This window comes from Rana temporaria, chromosome 2 (genome assembly GCF_905171775.1).
Source record: "Rana temporaria chromosome 2, aRanTem1.1, whole genome shotgun sequence".
Lineage (NCBI taxonomy): Eukaryota > Metazoa > Chordata > Amphibia > Anura > Ranidae > Rana > Rana temporaria.
The window spans coordinates 274,130,095-274,153,009 of record NC_053490.1 but is presented as its reverse complement, the minus strand read 5'-3'; the positions used below and the strand labels follow the sequence as shown (position 1 = coordinate 274,153,009).

At 42.9% G+C, this 22,915-nt stretch overlaps 1 protein-coding gene across 3 annotated transcripts in view; it reads right to left on the bottom strand.

Moving 5' to 3' along the window:
* Window positions 1-6,673: 6,673 nt before the first annotated feature.
* The window catches only part of KPNA6 (karyopherin subunit alpha 6), a 68,301-nt gene continuing 52,059 nt past the window's right edge, over window positions 6,674-22,915 (bottom strand). The window contains exons 11-15 of one of the 3 annotated variants that reach the window (XR_005746993.1): window positions 15,843-15,968; window positions 15,635-15,762; window positions 15,023-15,204; window positions 11,231-11,498; window positions 6,674-8,520 (exon numbers count right to left, since the gene is read on the bottom strand). Coding sequence is in view for 2 of the 3 variants with exons in the window: in XM_040337056.1 (XP_040192990.1) it covers window positions 11,311-11,498; window positions 15,023-15,204; window positions 15,635-15,762; window positions 15,843-15,968 (624 nt within the window). In the remaining variant the exon portion in view is untranslated. Of the gene's footprint in view, window positions 11,499-15,022; window positions 15,205-15,634; window positions 15,763-15,842; window positions 15,969-22,915 lie in introns of all 3 variants that reach the window. The other 2 variants (XM_040337057.1, XM_040337056.1) reach the window with 2 other exon arrangements.

The following is a 22,915-nucleotide window of genomic DNA, read 5'->3' as shown; positions in this document are numbered from 1 at the left end:
CTTCTACCAATGAATAGAACCAACCTCCAAACCACTTTAACATAGAATTCCCAGACAACATTCTTTAGTTTTGGATAGAGAGAAGTTTTTATTGTTGTCCCCATTGGGGAGCATTTTTTTCTCACCTGCTGTCCTAGTGTCCTGGTAATTCTCTTCAGTTTTTTTTTTTTTTTAATACTTGAGGCCATTGTACTTGCTTACATGCCTGTACTTTACCTCTGGATATATCTATTGCTCAAGGTAGCTAGTTAAATTCAATTCCTTTTGTTATTTGTTACTTTCCACTTATTCACCAGTAATGTTACTTACACCAAATTATTAAATTTGTAGACACTAATAATATCTGCTTTATTCCCCTCTCGCTGATTGCTTAATATTAATGGTGTTTTTTGGGCAATATTCGCTATATTCAAAGATTATATTCCAAAGACTGTTTTATGATTTTTCTTTATGGAGGCTATTTTTTACTTTCCGGTTCACCTATCCTCTTATAGATATATCAGTTAGGATATTTGTTCACATTAGATTGTTCTTTTAGACAAGATCTCGATGGTAATAATACATATTATCCTCTTTCATATTATTTTAGTCTCTATTTCTGTTTATGTAAAATTTTTCTGTTTTTAACCCAGTAATGACACTTATCTTCGGATTTTTTCTGGTACTGCATTTTCTAGGGATAAGTACTTCAATGGTCTTGAAAACCCCTCCGATATAATGTTTCTTGCTCCTTTTTATAGTGTTGTAGCGGCGGGATACGGACCCTATTATTTAGTTTCTTCCTGTTCCGGACATCCCAACCTCCTCTCAGTGATAAAGTTCTGGGTATTGCTCTCTCGGATTGCGTACCCTTTGCTTTGTCCTGAACCGAACCTTTTTAATATTTATGGTTTGGAGAACTAGTCCGTTCTCTCCGTAGGTTCTTGTTTCTCTTCTCCCCCTCCCCCCCTTTTTTTTTTTATCTACAAGATAACATGTCTCAATCAAATAACAATTCCAACCCTCCTTTAAAGGTCAATTTATACTCTTTAAATGTTAAGGGCCTTAATATTCCTAAGAAACGATCGAAACTATTCCTATTGCTTCGTAAAGCTAATGCTGACATTGTTTTTTTGCAGGAAACGCATTTCAAATCTGACAAAATTCCGAATTTTCATAATAATTTATACATTATTGAATATCACGCCACTAATCCTGATTCTAAATCTAAGGGAGTTTCTATCTTTGTTTCTAGAAATTGCCCACTACAAATTCAGGATTCATTGATAGATCCTGATGGCCGTTATATTTTTTTGAAAGGTGTTCTCTACAATAAAAATGTTACTTTGGCTAACGTTTATGTCCCTAACAAGCAACAGGTTCCATTTATCAAGGACACCTTTGATAAACTCCACCATTTTCAATCTGGTTTGTTAATATTGGGAGGAGATTTTAATGTAGCTCTTAATCCTTTGATTGAATCATCGGGTACCTCCACCTTACCTTATTCAGCTCTTCGTTCAATTAAAAATGTACTTGATTTTGCCTTCCATGATACTTGTTGTACTCTGCATCCCAACACTAGAGATTACACTTTCTTTTCCCCACCTCACAACAAATACTCTCGAATAGACTACTTTTTCCTGAACCAGACAGAACTTGACTTGTTGATTTCCGCATCCATTGAACCCATGATTCTCTCAGACCATCATCCAATTTCTGTCTCTCTCTCTCTCTCTTTCTCCGTTAGACCAAACAAATCGTTTATATGGAGATTAGACAATTCCCTTCTTAACAACGTTGAAAATGCATCTTTGTTTGCTTCCCACTTAACACATTTTTTTAAGGAAAATTACTCTTCTGACACACAACCTTTGAACCTCTGGATGACTCACAAATGCGTCATTAGAGGCATACTTATTTCCATGGCCTCGAAGCGAAAAAAAGAACGTCAAGCTCATATAACTACTTTGGCTGATAGAGTTCATGTACTTGAAAACAAACACAAACAATGGCTGGCGATTGATGCATATGATGAACTTCTTCATGCCAGGAAGCTTCTGCTTGAGGAATTGGACAGGACAACTAAACAAAAATTTATGCTATCCCGCAAGCTTTTTTACGAATATGGCAACAAATCAGGGAAATTGCTTGCAAATGCCCTAAGAACTAAAAAAACAAAATTCCATTATCCACTCCATATCTGATTCTTCAGGGAAGAAGTTCAATTCCCCCTCTGATATTGCTACACAATTTAACATTTTTTACTCCAAACTTTATAACATCTCTAATGACCCAGATTCAGACGACCCCGTCCTTCGAAAACAATTGATCACTGATTTCTTAAAACGTAACAGCCCTAATCCTATCCCTAAAACAGAAGCTGATAAATTAGATCGTCCACTGGAATGGGATGAAACAAAATTGGCTCTCAATCAATTGAAAACTGGTAAATTGTAGGCTATTACAAATCCTTCACCAACATTCTACTCCCGTATTTTTTGAAATCCTTCAATTCCATCCCCGAACATCTGCCTGACAACAACAGGGACCTTTTAGAGGCACACATCACGATGATACCTAAACCTGACAAAAATAAACTTATGGGGCCAGATTCACGTAGATCAGCGGATCTATAGATCCGCTCGATCTACGTGATTTAAGATCCGCTCCCGCAAGTTTGAGAGGCAAGTGGCTAATTCACAAACGACTTACCTCCAAACTTGCGGCGGCGGATCCTAAATCCCCCGGCGGAATTAAAATTCCGCGGCTAGGGGGAGTGTACTATTTAAATCAGGCGCGTTCCCGCGCCGATTTAAATGCGCATGCGCCGTCCGGGGAATTTCCCGGCGTGCATTGCTCCCACTGACGTCACTAGGACGTCAGTGGTTTCGACGTGAGCGTGACTTGCGAAGCGCGTGTTTGTGAATCGGCGTACGCAAACGACGTTAGAAAATTCAAATTCAACGCGGGAAACGCCGGCTATACTTAACATTGGCTGCGCCTGATAAAAGCAGGGGTAAGTATACGACGGGAAAGCCGCTACGGAAACGTTGTAAGACGACTGCGTCGGCTCCGCGTACGTTCGTGAATTTGCGTATCTCGCTGATTTACATATTATTCAAGGTAAATCAGCGGGAACGCCCCCGGCGCCATTTTTAAATTGAAAAAAAGATCCGACAGTGTAACACAGTTACACCTGTCAGATCTTAGCCCTATCTATGCGTATCTGATTCTATGAATCAGGCGCATAGATAGGACCAGTGTAAGTCAGAGATACGATGGTGTATCTGTAAATACACCGTCGTATCGCTTTGTGAATCTGGCCCATAGTCTCTAATTATAGGCCTATCTCCCTCCTGAATGTGGACTTGAAACTCTATGCCAAAATTATTTCAAACAGATTATTGCCCCTAATCCCGGATTTAATCTCACTGGACCAGGTTGGTTTTGTCCCTAGACGCGAATCTAGGGACAATACTCAGAAGGCCATCAATATCCATCATTGGCTGACTAAACACTCTAAACCCAGATTCTTTCTTTCCCTCGATGCGGAGAAGTCGTTCGACAAGGTTGCGTGGGATTATATGACCGAATGCCTAAAGTCTATTGGACTTGGCAACCGCTTATTGCGTTACATTCTTGCCCTTTACTCCTCTCCCACAGCAAGAATTAAAACTAATGGATACCTGTCGGACGCGTTCTCCGTATCAAACGGAACTCGCCAAGGTTGCCCTCTATCTCCAATCATATTTATTTTGGCTCTGGAACCTATTCTTAGAAGAATTCGAAATAACCCTGATGTTAAGGGTGTCGATATCAACAACAAAATATATAAATTGGCCGCTTATGCGGATGACATCCTGCTTTTTTTAACGGATCCCATTAATACTTTACCTAATCTTTTGAAGGACTTTGTTTTTCTCTCAGATTTCCAACCTATCAATTAATTTTGATAAATCCAGAGCTTTGAATGTCACCCTACGACCTGATTTAATATCACTATGTAAACAAAATTTTCCATTTCAGTGGGAGGAACGGTCTCTGTCCTATTTAGGCATACGCATACCTCTTCTACTGAGACTTATATTCTTCCAATTTTCTACCAGTCCTTAAATCCATTCAAGAAGACCTGCTGAGGTGGGACAAAGATTTTTTTCTCCTGGTTTGGAAGAGTAGCCATAATCAGAATGAATGTCCTCCCTAGATTACTCTATCTTTTGCAAACCATCCCGATTAAGTTACCAGCATCCTTCTTTAATTTATATAAAAAAATATGTCTGAAATTTGTCTGGAATTCGAAACAACCTAGGATTAAATGGGATACACTAATCAATCCTAAACTGCTGGGTGGAGTGTGACTTCCAAATTTACAGAAATATTATTGGTCTTGTCATCTGTCTCGTATCATTGATTGGCACATTCACGGAAAGACGAAAGATTGGGTTGATCTGGAGGGACTATCCTCTAAAGTCCCTCTACATCACCTCCCCTGGACCATACCGCGTAAAATTCCCAGTGAAAATAGTAGCCACCCCCTAACTGGTCCCACACTATGGATTTTTAGAACATTATGTACTAAAAACTTAACATCTCGTCCTCCCCGGGTCCGATGACTCCTATCCCAGTGATTCCGAAACCTCGGTATTTCCAAAATGGACTACGAAATTATACTAAACTCTGTAATAAACTCTAACCCTCCTCTGATTTGGAGTAGGCCCAAAACCCCATTTGAGAAATTATGTGTCAATGAGAACCCCCAACGTCATCTTATTTCAAAAACATATTCACTTTAGTTTTCTGATACGGTACTCGAGGAGGATAGAAATATCCTGCATTGGGAGAGAGATCTTGATTTACATCTCTCTGCTAATGACTGGCATCATATTCGATAATATTCATAAGGGTTCCATGAATGTCCTTATTCAGGAAAATGGATATAAACTTTTCTCCAGGTGGTATAGGACACCCGATATCATTCATCAATTCAACCCTGCCACTCCTCCCACATGTTGGCGCTGCAAATCCTCTTTAGGGACCCTCTTACATATTTGGTGGGACTGCCCTGCTATACAACCCTTTTGGAAAGATGTCCACCGTATTATCCCTCTTATTACCTCTCACTCTCCAGATTTCTCCGCTGCCCAGTTGGTGCTTCACCACACCTCATTACCCCACCACATATACAGAAATACAATCGTTTTACAACTGATTAATGCAGCCAAACTCTGCATCCCGACACACTGGAGAGACACTTCCCCCTCCTAGCATTTTGGAATGGCTCCGAAGGGTTGGACGGATTGCTGAAATAGAGGATCTGATCTTTCAATCATTGGATTCCCCTGCTAAATTCCATGATAGATGGAATTGCTGGACAAGCTTTACCAAATCTGCTGAGTTTCAAAACCTGACTCATCATTCTAGTGTTAATTGATCTGGTTTCATATGCAATTAAATGTTATCTTTTGATACCCCCCCTGTTTTTTTTTTCTTTTTTTTTTTTTTAAGACTCTCCCCTTTTATTAATGTTATTCATTTTTGATTAGTTATTCTCTACTATAATATACTGTCATATCCTTCAATCTGACCCTGACGGACCTTTTTAACTGTGTCCACTGATGTGATTATATGATAAATGTTTCATTGATTTCTGCTGCTTTTTGGTTGTTGTTGACCTATTCAATTTAATCTACTGTTTGATGTGTTATGTTTTCACATGTATATTGCTTTATTATATGATTCTTTTCTGAAATACCAATAAAATATTTAAACAAAAAAAAGAAAAAAAAAAGAAAAAAAAAGTACCTAGGATCAAGGTTTGATTCAGGTCAGTGTCAGGTTTACCGTTCGGGTCAAGTAAGGGTTAAAGGTCAGGGTCAGTATATTTTGAACAGGGTTTAAATAATTTTGTTTTAATTAGCGGCAGTGTGTTTTAGGCAAGATAAAAAAAAAAAAAGTGCACTATTGTTTCTGAGCTGTACTACAGGTACAAATAACATGCACCTATACTATAGTGTCAAAAGTAATGGGACACCTGCCTTTACAAGCTTTAATGGCATCTTATTCTGTAGGGTTCAATATTCAGCTGGTCCACCCTTTGCAACTACAACAGCTTCAGCTCTTCTGGTAAGGCTGTCCACAAGGTTTAAGAGTGTGTCTATGGAAAGTTTGACCATTGTTCCAGAAGCGCATTTGTGAGGTCAGGCACTAATGTTTGACAAGAAGGCCTGGCTCGCAATCTCTGCTCCAATTCATTGAAAAGGTGTTCTGTCAGGTTGAGGTCAGGACTCTGTGCAGGCCAGTCAAGTTCCTCCACCCCAAACTTGATCATCCATGTCTTTATGGACCTTGCTTTGTGCACTGATACAGTCATGTTGGAACAGGAAGGGTCCCATCCTCAAACTGTTCTCACAAAGTTGGGAGCATGAAATTGTCCAAAATGTCTTGGAATGCTGATGCCTTAAGGAGTTCCCTTCACTAGAACTAAAGGGAAAAACCCAACCCCATACCAATAATGTTACCAAAATACAGCATTTTAAACATAAAATTAGCTTTTGTAATGACTAAAAATACTTCTGGTATCAGTAAGACCTTTTGGCCCTTCTTTTCTGAAACCCGATGATGCCATATAAATATTCAAAAAGCTTTAAAAGTAGATTAAACATGAACAGAACATACGAGAATGAGAGGAGAATAAAAAGCCAGCTAAATATAACTTTAATTCAAGTAGATACATTTTTCTGAATTCCACACCAGCACAGGCTATTGTCACAACTGTTAAAATAAACTAAGTGTTAGTGACATTGCTGGGAAGGTGCAAACCGGATGCAGAAATCCCAAACCATCAGTTACTGCACAAGTGCCCCACTGTACACAGAGATGGCATGGGTAAGTTTATTATACAGCTTCAAAAGAACTCCAATTACACCTTGAACAAACTTTTCAGGAATCCATTAAAATAGTATGCCCAAAGCTCTTCTGGCCATACTTCTCCTGTGGGGCACTCCTGTGACCCAGTTTCAGCCAACAGAGGCTAAACTGCACAGTCAACTGACATCACAGAGCCAGCCCAGTCTTTGCAGGGGTCCAAACAGTAACATTGGGATCTGCCCAGGTGCCTGGCCAGCAGCTGGCTGAGCTTCTCAGTGAGCCTCCTCGAACCTGAGCCAGCTGCTTCAGCCTCAACCACAAGTAAACACTGGAGGGGCGGAGCGCAGAGCAGTGACCGATAATCACCACTCTGATTAGAGCGGACCCGAGAACTTAACAATCAGTGGTCTTTGATCAATCAGTTCTCGGTATAGGGCCGGCAAGGGCCAGCCATATAGATACAGATGGAGACAGATTTTTGAGGGTATAAATCCAGTATGTTATAATCCATCCATCCAATTGTAATGCTTCCCAATACATAGATTCTCCCAAAGAAAAGGACCTCCACTGAACCCCAAAAAGGTGTCCGCTCACCCCAATAGTTGACTTATCACAAAAGGTCAATTGCACATAACACTTTAAGGATGGCAACAACGTTTTTCCAGGCAGAAAAGGTCTTCAACCCAATTAAACTGCCATACACTGCTGAGTCTCCAAAAACACTCTGGCAAAAGCATGATTAATTGGATCCCACAATTATGCTCTCAAATAAAATTAAAACAAACAATGTTCTCCATTTGGTATTTATTATATTAAAAATGCACTCACATAGTGATGCAGATAGAATAATAGTCAGCAGCACTGCAATGAAGTTAAAGTATAACTAAAAGGCAAAACTTTTTTTTTTTTTTTAGTTTTTGATAGAGTGGGGATGAACTATAACACCTGTCAATTGTTATTGCGGTCTGTGCGTGCGGTCTGTGCCCCCGATAGGGAGATTCACCCCCTCTCTGTATCCGGTTTAAAGTTATCATAAGTGAAAGTAAAATCAATTCCAAAAATTTGGGGTTATCCCCAGATAATAGGAAGGAATTCCCATAATTTCTAGTGATTTTCCCTAACTTTCTGTTTTGGCTATGGGACAGGAAGTGAAGGTAAATCTCCCCAATGGGATACAGATGGTGAAAAATTTACAGGGGTAAAATCCCTTCCTTACTTTATCCAAAAGAAAACATTTTGCCTTTAACTCTACTTTAAGCCACTCACAGCCAAGGGCAAAAAGATCACTCCACTCTTCCAGGCTCCACCTAACATATTTCATCGATCGTGTGGTGTCCCCATTTTAAAATCCATGGTAGTAAAGGTCTTCAATTGGCCCATAATACAAGTTTATGCAACCATCTTCTCCCTGTTTTGACTCTTGCTCCCCAAGTCGCAGGATATTTTCCAGACCATTTTAGGGAAACTTGCACTATTTTAGAATCCATGACAGTACTTCAATTACAGTCTTCAATTGGCCCACAATATGGGTTTATGCCACCATCTCCTCACAGTTTTGTCTCTTGCGCCCTAAGTTGCAGGAAATTTTCCAGGGCAACTTGCACTATTTTAGAATCCATGAGAGTAAGGAGGTCACAGAGTGGCTTAATGCAGCCCAGCTTTACCAGGTACCTAGAGAAAAGGTAAACAGATTTCAGAATTGTTAGTTAAATGAATACATATAATTTTTACCTAATCTGTGCTGCAGTGCCTCCAGGATGTGGAATTTGGGATATGCCTATATGGCTTTTTTTAAAGAGCTAAACTGTCCCTACTGTAAAATTTCAATCAATGCTCAAAATATATTGGCATTCATAAGAGCGCAAGAAAAACGAACATGTACATAAAAATTAGCTGGTCATAGAAGGTTTTACATTTTCAATATGTACACATTTGGGCTTGGTGTCCAGCTGCGATGTTAGAAATGGTTCAGCAGTTTAATATAACTAAAGAATGTCTCTGTATTAAAAGAAAACTAGGGAGCCCAACATGTTTTTTCAATTGTGCCGTGTCCCTGAAGACATCACTATTGACAAAACGTTTAGCGGAGCCTAGCAATTTGAGGGAGAGCTGGCTGTTCACCGAGTGGCGAGATCTTTCCTCTTGGCTGTAAGCGGCTTATCAGCATTTCAGGGCTGCTGGCTCTGTACAAAGCGATTCTATTTGCAACAGTATGTGAATGCATTTTTAGTTCTTAATAAATAGCAAACAGAGAACACTATGGTTTGTTTTAAATTTGAGAGCATAATTGTGGGATCCAATTAAACATGCTTGTGTCAAAGAGCATTTGAAGACTCAGAAGTGGATGGTAGTTTGATTGGGTTGACGACTTTTGCTGCCAGAAGGAATCTTGTTGCAATCTGGGTCCTAAGACTTCATTTACACGGCCGTAAAAACAAAAAACCTGCATATACAAGTGTTTAAGTATGTATTGTTTTCACTGGAGTCATTCACACAGGTGCATACACATGAGCCGCTTTCAGATCTGCAACACAGAATCCAAAAATCTGCCAACATGGGCTTCATGAGCATACCCATAAAAACACATATATGCATTTGTAGGCAAAATGGGAAAAATAAATCATAACAAATATGCATAAGTGTCTTTATACGTTTAAACGCATCTATACACAAGCAATTTACTTATTACACCCGGATCTTTTCTCCTAGAAAACATGTGTAGCAACATCAGTAACATTTTTACAGCTTTGTGAACAAGGCCTAAAAGCATTATTATGCAAAGCTGACCTTAACTATAAAGGTGAGCGGACACATTTTGGGGTTTAGTAGAGGTTCTTTGTTTGTTTAATACACTTTTCCTTGCATATACTGGAAGCATTAAAATTGTATGGATGAATTATCACAAATGGACATGAAAACACCCTTAAAAAAAAAAAAAAAAAAAAAAAAAAAAGGATCCCTGAAAGTTAATTTTGCAGACTGAGGCAGAACTGTACAGAAGATTATATCCAGCAGAGTTCAAGTCTTAAAAAAACTGTTTTTCGACATGGGGTAGCTGGGTTAGTCAAAAAAGCTTACACTTTATCATACTAAAGCCAGTTGAGGTAAAATAGCTAAAACGGATGAAGATCCCACAGTGAAATCTGTTACTCCATACCATAGCCACTATAGGAGTATGGAGAAAAACCTTTGCCAAACACTGGCCCATTCTCCTACAAAACCCTCATTTAAAGCTACCATTACTGATAACAAAAGTGGACAATTTGATGACAGGCGCTGTTCTCCATTGCTTGTGAGTTACCAATTGTCTTTTATCCATTAAAGCTTTCTAATACTACACTTAGTCTGTTGCCCTCCCGTGTTCCCTTGGTTTCCAAAGAATTCTTCAGTCTTTTAAATGTGCTGCAGCCAAGTGTGTCAGGATGGCAATGGAATTAACCCTTTATGGACTATGATGGACACCGAGTTCTACTTCTGCATCCGGTTTTACTCATTTTATTTATTTTCGGTTTCTTCTTTGCACCATGTCCCAGTTTTCAACATTGAATTACAGGTTAACAGCCTTCCGAAATGGACTGGTTCATGCCATAAATTGTCCTTTACAGTATGTAAATCAGAGGCACAGTTTAAATGAGTTTCAGGTAGAACCTTGTTGAGAACACTACTAGTAGCCATAAACGGTTGTGGCAAACAAAATTAAACACAACATATCTTTGCAATGGGAGGAAGATAATGAGAAACAAAAAACATGAGAAAACTGCCACTTGAGGCAGGTGATAAGGCACGCAGGAGGTTGCGTTGCCAGCAAGCACCCAGTCCGATATAAAGCCAAGTACAGCATGGGGCCACTGGCAAATAAACTCCTGATGAAATGACTGAAACAATACCTAAAGCCATGTTCGATGACCATCAGTTACCACTTTTGGAGGGTATCCAATTTATGGCTTCATTTTGATCACTACTGCCCACAGCAGTTTAGATATTTTACTTATTTATTCCTTTTCTTTAAATACCACTATCTTTCACAAAAAAAAAATAAAAAAAATAATAAATTCCTTTTGCTCCATGTGCTTCAGCACAAAAGTATGCTCAACGCATTTTATTCTAATGCGTTTAAATTCTGAAAGTCCTTTTTGAAACCAACCAAAAGGGAAGGAAAAAAGTTACAGGACCTTTCGAAACAGAGAAAGTTCAGCGCTGGAGGAAAGTATGCATTTTAGATACAGACCTCACAAAAAGCAGCATAAAAAGGTTGAGCTCATGGAGTTTAAACTGAGGCATTCACAAAGCCATTAGAATCACAGCTTTCTCTGCACATACAAAGCGCAAGAATAGGAGGAAGGGGATAGAATCTCTTCTAATAAACCATGTTTAACTTTACTCCGGTGTGAAGTGCTGCTTTCCAAACTTCCCACTGAATGGAACCTGTGGTGGTAGGGTGGCACAATTGTCCAATTCCGTCTATAGCTGGAATCCCTCCATAGGGGCCTCTGTTTGCTGAAAAATGAACTGTTGCTGAGCTTCATCCACAGATGGAACCAACTGAGGATCATCATCTTCTACACCAAAGTAATGTTCTATCAACTCAAAAGCTTTCTGGTAAATTTCTTGATTTTCATGGCTCTGAAGAAACTCTATTTTATCTAAACCTAAGGGAGGAAAAAAAAATATATACATAAAAAAACATGAAAATAAATATAAATCCATTTCTAGCATTTCCTATCTACATTTTATGAACCTCTAAAAAAACAGCCGTGAAAAACAATGGAGCGGTTGTCAACAGCGACCAACCAGTTTTCATCATGCACTCTGAGAAAACTGAATTAATCCCATGTTGTCAACTGTAGGCTGCCTTTCTAGCACATTGTATACCACTGCCACTTACTATGTTGAATTTATAAATAAATAAAAAAAATTCCACTAGTTGTGAATAGCAACAGTCCACTTTTCCTTCAATTTGTTTGACAAAGTTCCTCTAGTAGCAACATACATTTTCCAAACCTCCTGGCAGATGTGCAGGTGTGTTATTTAGTAACATTTCAAAAAAGTGAAAACCTATAACAAGTACTGTGAAAGTTTGTTCAATCGCTAGTTCACACCAGATGCAGTGCCAGTCAGTTCTGTGCGCTTTTTATCTGCACAAAATGCATGCGGTCAGTTTCTGCACCGGAAACTGACTGCATGGTGTGAACTAGAGCCAGTGGAATACATGGAAAACATGGAAAACACTGTGCATGCATTTTTAGTGCAGGAAAAAAAAGCGCACCGAACCGAGTCTGGTGTGACCTAGCACTAATGTATATTTGACAGTGCCCTTGGGGCTCTAAATATTTTTTGATGACCTATGTGAATAGTTCTTTCAAAAAGAAAGTACTTCTCAGGGATTGCAGACACCGACACACACACATACCTCTTAGATGAACTATGGGAATATGTTCTCCCTAGAGCAGAAAGTAGCTCTAAACGATTACGGACAACAACATGAACACATTTTTCTCCTGAAAAGTAATTGTGTGCAAGGAAAATAAAAAATGTTTTGCTTGCACATGATTGGAAAATGGAAAATCGGCAAAGCTTCACAGCATTCACTAAACTCTAGACCAGGGGTCCTCAAACTACGGCCCGCGGGCCACATGCGGCCCGCGGGGGACTTTAAACCGGCCCGCCCGTCCCTGACAGGCAATGCCGACCGGTTACACAGCAATCCCGCTGTGTCACGGAGATCTCCGTGACACAGCGTTAACAGTTCCGGCGCGCTGTGTTAAATGTCCCGCCCTCCTCCTCCTCCTAGAAGACTAGCTCGTGTGATAGAGCCAGCGTGCTGTCTGTCACACAAGCTAGTCTAGGAGGAGGAGGAGGGCGGGACATTTAACACAGCGTGCCAGAACAGTGGGGGAGCATCGTGACAGCCAGACTGACACAGCACAAAACAGTAAGGAGGCTGTGAGGTGCTTACAATGGGGGGGGGGGGGGGCTGGCTTATTTTTAATGATAATGATGATGATGATGATGATGATGATGATGGGGGGGGGGGGTGACTTGCGATTGTGAGGGGAGCTAAAGTTAATTTTTAATAACGATGATGATGATGATTGGGGGGGAGGGGGGGGGGGGTGACTTGAGATTGTGAGGGGAGCTAAAGTTTATTTTTAATGATGATGGGGGGGGGGGGGGGGTGGCTATATTGTGAGGGGAGCTAAAGATTATTTTAATAATGATGATGATGATGGGGGTGGGGGGGCTGGCTTGCGATGGTGAGGGGAGCTGATGGGTTTTTAATGATGATGAAGGGGGGGGGGGCCTGGCTTACGATAATGATGGTGGGCGGGGGGGGGGTTTAAACCAGGGGTCCTCAAACTACGGCCCGCGTGATTTTTTAATGATGATGATGATGGTGGAGCTGATGATTTTGTAATGATGATGATGGCGGAGCTGATGATTTTGTAATGATGATGATGGCGGAGCTGATGATTTTGTAATGATGATTTTGTAATGATGATTTTGTAATGATGATTATGGCGGAGCTGATGATTTTGTAATGATGATTTTGTAATGATGATGATGGTGGAGCTGATGATTTTTTAATGATGATGATGATGTAATGATGATTGGGGAGCTTGCATTGTTCTTATTCATTTTAAATATTGTATTTGTTCCCATTTTGTTTTTTTCACTTCAAAATAACATATGTGCAGTGTGCATAGGAAATTGATCATAGTTTTTTTTATAGTCCGGCCCTCTAACGGTCTGAGGGACAGTGAACCGGCCCCCTGTTTAAAAAGTTTGAGGACCCCTGCTCTAGACTGTCTAGAGAAACATTCCTTGCATAAGTGGAATAGATACCCTTAGGCTGCTTTCACATTGCAGCGTGGAGCCGCGGTGACGGTATAGCCGCGCTATTTGTAGCGCGGCTATACCGTCGTATTTACCGCGATATTTGGGCGCTAGCGGTGAGGTTTTAACTCCCGCTAGCGGCCGAAAAAGGGTTAATACCGCGCTTTCCCATTGTTTTTAATGGGAAGGCGCGGTATAGGAGCGGTGAACACACCGCTCCTATACTGCGGTAAAGATGCGGCTAGCAGGACTTTTGGTGCGCTCCTGCTAGCGCACCGCTTCAATGTGAAAGCCTTCGGGCTTTCACATTGAACACTGCAGGGCATGATTTTTCATGCGGTATAGCAGCGCTATTTTTAGCGCTGTACCGCATGAAAACCGCCCCAGTGTGCAAGGGGCCTTACTAGTACAAACAAGACCCCCAGCCAGCAATCAAATACCCTGGACCCTTTCCAAGGTTGTACATAGACCTAGAAAAGACATTAGGGGTTGGCTCAAGCACTCAGGTTTCACATGCAAGTTTTTCACAAATTTCTGGTACACGTTTGAGAATTTTTTTTCCTTGTAAAATTGCATTCATCCTTAAAGCGAGGGGGTTCACCCTAAAAACGATTTTCTAACATTACTTCCAGCTCACTGTCTACATTGACAGTATGCCGTTTTTTTTTTTTTTTGCTGTACATACCTCGTACAGCTGATTTCTTCCCCGACTTCCGGGTCGGGACTCCCGCGGGAGTGGGCATTCCTATCCAGCAGGTGATTGACGCGATGACGAAAACGACCTCAACCCGTCGCATAAGGAGCGTCACAAGTTGCCGAAAAAAGCCGAACGTCGGTCCGCAGGCGCCGTTCGGCAACTCGTGACACTCCTTATGCGACGGGGTGAGGTCGTTTTCGTCATCACGTCAATCACCTGCTGGATAGGAACGCCCACTCCCGCGGGAGTCCCGACCCGGAAGCCGGGGAAGAAATCAGCTGTACAAGGTATGTACAGCAAAAACAAAAAAACAAACGGCATACTGTCAATGTAGACCGTGAGCTGGATGTAATGTTAGAAAATCGTTTTTAGGGTGAACCCCCTCTTTAAGGCAGATTTTTGCAAAGCCATTCAAATGGACATGCAATGGTTGAAAATACAGAAATGCTAATCATGCTATAGGGAAATATCTCCTGTGAAACTGCTTGAACTAGGTTTAGCCATAAGCAAAGCTTCCGTTTAACAATAAAGATATTTGGACCTTCCCTGGTTGGTTCCTTGGTATTGCAAGACAGATTTTCAAAACACTGTTCCAATACAAAAGGAGACCCATGGATTGCTTGCCAAATTCTGCTTACTCACCATATGCTTCTTCAATTAGCCCACAATATGGGTTTATACCACCATCTCCTCCCTGTTTTGCCTCTTGCTCCCCAAGTCGCAGAATATTTTCCAAACCATTTAGGGCAACATGCACTATTTTAGAATCCATGACAGTAAGGAGGTCACAGAGTGGCTTAATGCAGCCCAGGTTTACCAGGTACCTAGAGAAAAAGCAAAAAAGTAAACATTAATACAGAATTCCGAATGTTATTTAGTTAAAGGACCATCTGTCCACATTGAACTGTGGATTGGCAGCTCCTATAGGTACAGCGATTTAACTGTACGTCACTCCCCACTTCAGGATTCAAGGGGCTGGGGGTTATATGTTTTATAGCAGAAAGTAAAACTATTCTCAGTAATTTTCTCATTTACAGCGCAAATAAAAAACCCAGTGATCAAATACCACCAAAAGAAAGCTCCATGTGTGTGAAACAATTTATAAATTTCATTTGGGTACAGTATTGCATGACAGTGCAGTTATCAGTTAGAATAGCGCAGTGCTAAATAGCAAAAAAAAAAAAAAAACGGCCCGGTTAAGAAGGGGATAAAACATTCTGGAGCTCAAGTGGTTAATACACACTAGTATCTTACTTGATCTGTTCTGCAGTGCCTCCAGATGTAGCATTTGTGATAGCCCATGCAGCTTCTTTACGAGTTCGAAACTCCGCCTTTTGTAAAATTTCAATTAACACTGGAAATATATTGGCATCTGCAACAGCCTAAGAAAAATAAATAAATGGGTACCGCTTTAAACCTTGCTGCTCATAAAAGTTTTACATTTGCAATATGTACACATTACCTGTATTTGGGCTCTGTTTCCAGCCGTGATATTAGAAATGGTCCAGCAGGCCTCTTTACGAATAGATTCCTTAGGACTACTTAGTAGATGCAGGAGACAAGGCAGGGCAGAGCAGTTTAAGATGACCTTATGAGAAATACAGAGAACTTTCTTTATCAACTGGAAACTAGGAGACCTATAATACTCTACATAGCACCATACTGTGGCCGTCTGTAGGTCAGTATAAACTGCTTTTGTTTACTAGACATGCTGTATGGAAAGTGCACTGCATTCTGAACTGTGTTTCGTCTAAAATAAACATGGATCTGCACATTTAAAAAAAAAAAAAAAAAAAAAAAAAATTAAATAATAATATTGCCATGTATCTACTAAAGACTTTGGGGCAGATCCACATACATCTGCGCCGGGCGCAGCGTATGTAAGATACGCTACGCCGCTGTAACTTACTTTGAGTTGGTTTGAATCCTCAACGAATTTGCGCCGTAAGTTACGGCGGCGTAGTGTATCTCTCGCGGCGTAAGGGCGCGGAATTCAAATGCGGCGGGTAAGGGGGAGTGTTTCATTTAAATGAAGCGCGTCCCCGCGCCGAACGAACTGCGCATGCGCCGACCGTAAAAACTCCCAGGGTGCATTGCTCCAAATGACGTCGCAAGGACGTCATTGTTTTCGACGTGAACGTAAATGGCGTCCAGCCCCATTCACGGACGACTTACGCAAACGACGTAACATTTTCAAAATTATGACGGCCATACTTAACATTGAGTACGCCACCATATAGCAGCTTTAACTATACGCCGGAAAAAGCCGAACGCAAACGACGTAAAAAAATGCGACGGCCGCTCGTACGTTCGTGGATCGTCGGAAATAGCTAATTTGCATACTCGACGCGGAATAAGACGGAAACGCCACCTAGCGGCCGGCGAAAAATTGCATCTTAGATCCGACGGCGTACTAGGGCGTACGCCTGTCGGATCTAACCCAGATGCCGTCGTATCTTGTTTTGTGGATACCAAAACAAAGATACGACTCGCAAAATTTGAAATTACGCGGCGTATCAAGAGATACGCCGGCGTAATTTCTTTGAGGATCTGCCCCTTTGCATTTAAACAGAAATAGACAGTCATTTTTTAGAGTTTAGATAAAATCAGCATTACACAAGTGGACTCATCTTTAACTGCACACTGAAAACAGCACTATGTATTGAAATGGTAGCTGTACTGTACAGGAGAAAGAGGCACTGAAGATCGATCAAGGGAGGGCTGTGGACTAGAGCTGCAGACACCAGGAAAGCTCAAGACTACAGAAGGATTCAAATCAGACAACAATTGAGGGAGAGGCTGAAGCCAAGCAGTCTGTGTGTTAAGGGTTTAGGGAAACCAGAATATGGAATCCTATACTATATAGAAGAGAGGAGGTCTATGGAAATAAGATAAAAGTGTAGCTTCCCACGACATCCAGTTATTGGGGGTTAAGGTTTGTGCATTAATCCCTTCTGTACTCTGGGCTTTACGCCATTAGATAGCATTTTGAGGGACCCTTCCCTTGTTCAGCATGCAGTCTGCTTTTAGAGAGTGTATACATTTTACATTTATCAGTTCACCCCACCCAATATAAAATGGTCTCAATTCCTCACTTCGGCCTTCTTCATAGTCTCCTTTAATCCCCAATACTTCCTAGTTGTATAAGACCTATAAATATGGTATGCTTCACGATGAAGGAGCACAGTCACAGGTAGGTTGCAAAGCAAGGTTCACAAAGGGAATGGAAGAGATTTTCTACATACTGTAGCAAGAACAAGTATGTGAACCTCTTAGAATTACAGTAAAACCTTGTTTGAAGAGCGTTTTGCAAGACAAGCACATTTTTTAACCACTTGAGATCCGCGCTATAGACGAAATACGTCCGCAGCGCGGCTCTCAAGTGCCAAGTGGCCGTTTAAAAACGGCCTTTATGTGCATTACCCGCGCGCGCCACTGGGTGGCGCGCGGCGGGTAAAAACTGTCCCGACGCATCGCCGAAGACCCGATGCGTGTACCTGGCGGCCGCGATGTCCGCCGGGTACACGCGATCGTCGGTGACACGGTAGGTGACAGCAGGAACGTGGAGCTCTGTGTGTAAACACAGAGCTCCACGTGCTGTCAGAGGAGAGGAGACCGATCTGTGTCTCTTGTACATAGGGACACAGCATCGGTCCCCTCCCCCAGTCACCCCCCTCCCCCCACACAGTTATAACACACCCAGGCTACACAGTTAACCCCTTCCTCACCCCCTAGTGTTAACCCCTTCACTGCCAGTCACATTTATACAGTAATTAGTGCATTTTTATAGCACTGATCGCCGTATAAATGTGAATGGCGCCAAATTTGTGTCAAAAGTGTCCGATACGTCCGCCGCAATATCCCAATCCCAATAAAAATCGCAGATCGCCGCCATTACTAGTAAAAAAAAAAATAATAAAAAAAATCATAATTCTGTTCCCCATTTTGTAGGCGCTATAACTTTTGCGCAAACCAGTCGCTTATTGTGATTTTTTTTTTTTTTTTTTACAAAAATACGTCGAAAAATACGTATCGGCCTTAACTGAGAAAAAAAATAGTTTTTTAAAAAAAAATTGGGATATTTATTATAGCAACAAGTAAAAAATATATATATTTTTTTTAAATTGTTGCTCTTTTTTTGTTTATAGCGCAAAAAATAAAAACCGCAGAGGTGATCAAATACCACCAAAAGAAAGCTCTATTTGTGGGGAAAAAAGGACGCCAATTTTGTTTGGGAGCCACGTCGCACGACCGCGCAATTGTCAGTTAAAGCGACGCAGTGCCGGACGCTGAGATTTCGCCTGGGAACGAAGGGGGTTTATGTGCCCAGTAAGCAAGTGGTTAAATACATTTTGACTTGATATACAAGCAGCATCATGTCACAACTGAGTATAAAAGAGGAGAGGCGCCTCAAAAATTTAGCAAAATGGTTACATTCAATGAAGGTACAACATTTAACAACTTGTTACACTTAAAGCGGAGCTCAGCCGAAATTTTTTTTATTAAAAGCCAGCAGCTACAAATACTGCAGCTGCCGACTTTTAATATTAGGACACTTACCTGTCCTGGAGTCCAGCGCCGTCCGCAGTAGAGGACGAGCGATTTGCCAAGGTTTACCCATGGGACTCACCACCCAGTCAGAATCTGTTCAGCGCCGCTGACCGCTCTCCTTTCACACACAGCATGTGTCTGAGGAAACCCGAGGGGTGAAGCTAGGAAGCTAGTCCGGCACTAAAGGCCAAAAAATTCCACTCCAAAATGGCCGCCGAAACACCTCAGAAAAAAGGGTGCGGACCACAAAAAAAAAAAAAAAATGGCCGCCCGCAATGCTGACTAGAGGTTGACCGATATGGGTTATTCTCTGGCCAATGCCGATATTTGGAAATCGGGGCGGCCGATGGCAGATATGCGTTGCCGATTTTTGCGGCCAATATTTTTTTTTTCCTTCATCTCAAAAAACATAGGGGGGAGAGGTGGGGTGCAGCCCGTCAGTGCCACATTAGTACCCACCAGTGCAACCTCATCAGTGCCGCCCACCAGCGCCCCACCACCAGTGCACCACCTCATCAGTGCCCACCAGCGCACCACCTCATCAGTGCCAACCAGCGCACCACCTCATCAGTGCCAACCAGCGCACCACCTCATCAGTGCCAACCAGCGCACCACCTCATCAGTGCCAACCAGCGCACCACCTCATCAGTGCCAACCAGCGCACCACCAAAAAGCGCACCCATAAATGCCTTATTCTGCTTTTTTTTTTTTTTTACACTAGGTACCTGGTCCATGGCTTTTCCCAGGGGATAACGGGGGGAAGGGGGCACTCTTTTACCGCCCGCCCGCAGTCCACCCCCACCCTTGCACAAACTGTGTCCAGGACTAACAATAAAAACTCTATGGTAATCCCAGGTGCTAACACCTACTGCCACCACAAGCATGTGGGGAAGGACCCAGATACTGACTCCAATATTTACATAGTGTGTATTATAATATGCACACCTGTCCATACAAATAGACAAAAGCTCCTAGAGCCCTATTCAGGGCCTCTCACCCACTTGCTGCGCTCACCAAGGGTAACCAGGGGACTCCTCAGGAGGAGACTGCCCAGCGCTGCCTGTGAGAGGAAAAGAACCGTGAGGTAACTTCTGCAGGGACCTGTGTTTAAACAGGAAAAGCCTCCTAGGGCTTTTTTATTCAAGGACAAGACACAGATACAGCATAACAGATAAGCAAAACACAGATAAGCAAAACCGTTACAGGTGTCACCAATTAGTCAGCGTCTGCTGAAGTATAATCATAAACATCTGTGCTCATCACAGGGCTTTTTCCTCACAGGAAAGCCCAATACAAAAAAGAAAAAAAACACAGGCCAGATAAAAGCAGTCCCCTCAGGAAGGCCCCCTGACAGCGGCAATGTTAGCAATGCAGCAAGGGAAAGGAGGAGAAGGGACCCCCGAACCCCAGCCGTACCAACCCACCGAAGCTGGGGGGACTGTACTTACCCATCCAAGCGAGGACTCGCTGGCGCATTCCTGACAGAACTACAACCGAAATGGAGGTAGCCATCGGCCCGGTCCACTGTGAGTGAGACAACACCACAGCCCAGTCATATGTGGACCTCAGAGAAAAGCTCACCGGCCCCCCCAGGACAGGGTGACCAGACATCCCCAGTTTCAGGGGACAGTCTCCTGATTGAGGACAATGTCCCCGGACCAAGTCTGTCCCTGGTTTTGTCCCCAGATTGGATTTAATAAGGGGCCGGGGCAATTTCAAAGACAATGGGGCAGATCCACAAAGGAAGTACGCGGGCGTACTTTCAAATTTCCCGCGTCGTACCTTTGTCTTGAATCCTCAAAACAAGATACGACGGCATCTGGGTTAGATCCGACAGGCGTACACCTTCAGATCGTAGATGCAATTGTTCGGCGTCCGCTGGGTGGCGTTTCCGTCGTAATCCGCGTCAAGTATGCAAATTAGCTATTTACGACGATCCACGAACGTACGAGTGGCCGTCGCATTCTTTTACGTCGTTTCCGATCGGCGTATAGTTAAAGCTGCTATTTGGTGGCGTACGCAATGTTAAGTATGGCCGTCGTTCCCGCGTCGAATTTGAAAATAATTTATTTTGTTTGCGTAAGACGTCCGTGAATGGGGCTGGACGTAATTTACGTCCACGTCAAAACAATGACGTCCTAGCGGCGTCATTTAGCGCAATGCACAGCGGGAAATTTAGGGACGGCGCATGCACAGTTAGTTTGGCACGGGAACGCGCTACATTTAAATGAAACACGCCCCCTACTCGCCGATTTGAATTACGCGCCATTACGCCGCGAGAGATACACTACGCCGCCGTAACTTACAGCGCAAATTCTTTCTGGATTCAAAGCTTTGAAAAGTCACAGCGGCGTAGGGTATCTCACATACGCTGCGCCCATGCAATTGTACGTGAATCTGCCCCAATCAGTGCAGAATTAAAATAAAAAAATTAGAATTACACCCCCCGTTCTGCAGTGCCTACTAGCATAGGGGGGTTGTATCTTTCCCATTATCTGTGCCCCTTTCTGATGATCATGTGCTGGTCGGAGTGGAGGGAATATTTCTTCAGTTTTGGGCGCATGCCCATTCAGCTCCGCTCGCATGTTCTTCTGCCTTGGCTCAAATCCTGGCCAGCCACCTGCCTATCTCCTTGCCTTCCCTGGGGGAGTGATCTTCCTCCGCTCCCCATCCAGTAGTTCCTGGGGCCCGAAGAGTAAGATTTGAGAGGCTGTGAGGCGGGTGGCGACGGGCAGAGAGTCGCTGATTGTTGCCATTACTAGTAAAGAAAAAATATGTCCCCGGATTTCATTTTAAAAATCTGGTCACCTTACCCCAGGAGTCATGGGGTATGGCGTGGCAGACCAAGCCTCTTTGCAAAGGTGTGCCCACGCTTGCTGGTCGGACTGAGTAGACTACAAGGATCTATATTATCCAGCCTGTCTCTCAGCCTACAGTTGAAAGAAGATTCTTCAAGAAAAAGTAAAATAAAATTTCTCCTCAGGGCGCTGGGCCCAAAGGGAGCCATACATCCTTCTCCTTGCTAGGCAGAACGGAACTGAGGCTGCAAGCTGCAGTGAGGAGGGTTATGTCTGGAGGGACCGCCCCCTGGGCAGGGCTGTTCAACTCTGTTAATGTAACATGTATTTAACATGTTTCTGCCTAGTCCTCTCCTGTAAACAGGGAACACAACCCAAGATTTAAGGAGCCGTGTCCGTCCATGGACAATAAGAGAAATGGTGCCGGCTCTACCAAAATGGCGCCCAAATACAGCGATGTGGACGAGAAGGCCGCGGTGGAGGATTCCCACTAAAAGACTACCCCCCACAGAGAGCGGGCCTGGACACCCCCACAGACCATAACGGGACCTGGGGACCCACAAAGGGTATTCCCTGGTCGCAGCGAGCCCTGCAAGGGAAGATGGAAAAAGGGTGACAGAGGGAGAGGAAGACAAAAGAACCCCCTTCCTGGGAATGCCCAGCAGTTCCATCCTACCGAGGCAGGAGGAACTGTACTTGGCCATCCCTGCGAGGACCTGCTGGTGCGTTCCCGACAGACCTTCAACCGAGTAGTACGGCGTAGCTGTCGGCCCAGTCCACTGTGACTGAGACAGCAAGCAGCCCGGTCATATGTGAACCCTGGAGCATATAGCTCACCGGCCACCCCTGGAGCCATGGGGTATGTTGTGGCCGACCCAGCACGTAGCTAAGGCCTGCTCACACTCGATGGCCGGACTGAGGGGGGACAACAAGGATATCCAGCATGTCACCCAGCCGGCAGTTGATAGAAGATTCATCAAAATAACATAAAAATAAATGAAATAAAAAATTACCTCAGGACCCAGAGTCCAAAAGGGAGCCAGGTCCTACTCCTCTACTAGGCAGGAAAAAAAAAACTGAGCTGCTGACTGCATGGCGGAGGGTTACGTCTGGAGGGACCGCCCCCTGGGTGGGGCTGTTCAACTCTGTTTAAAGTAATATGGATTTAAATATCTAACATGTTCTG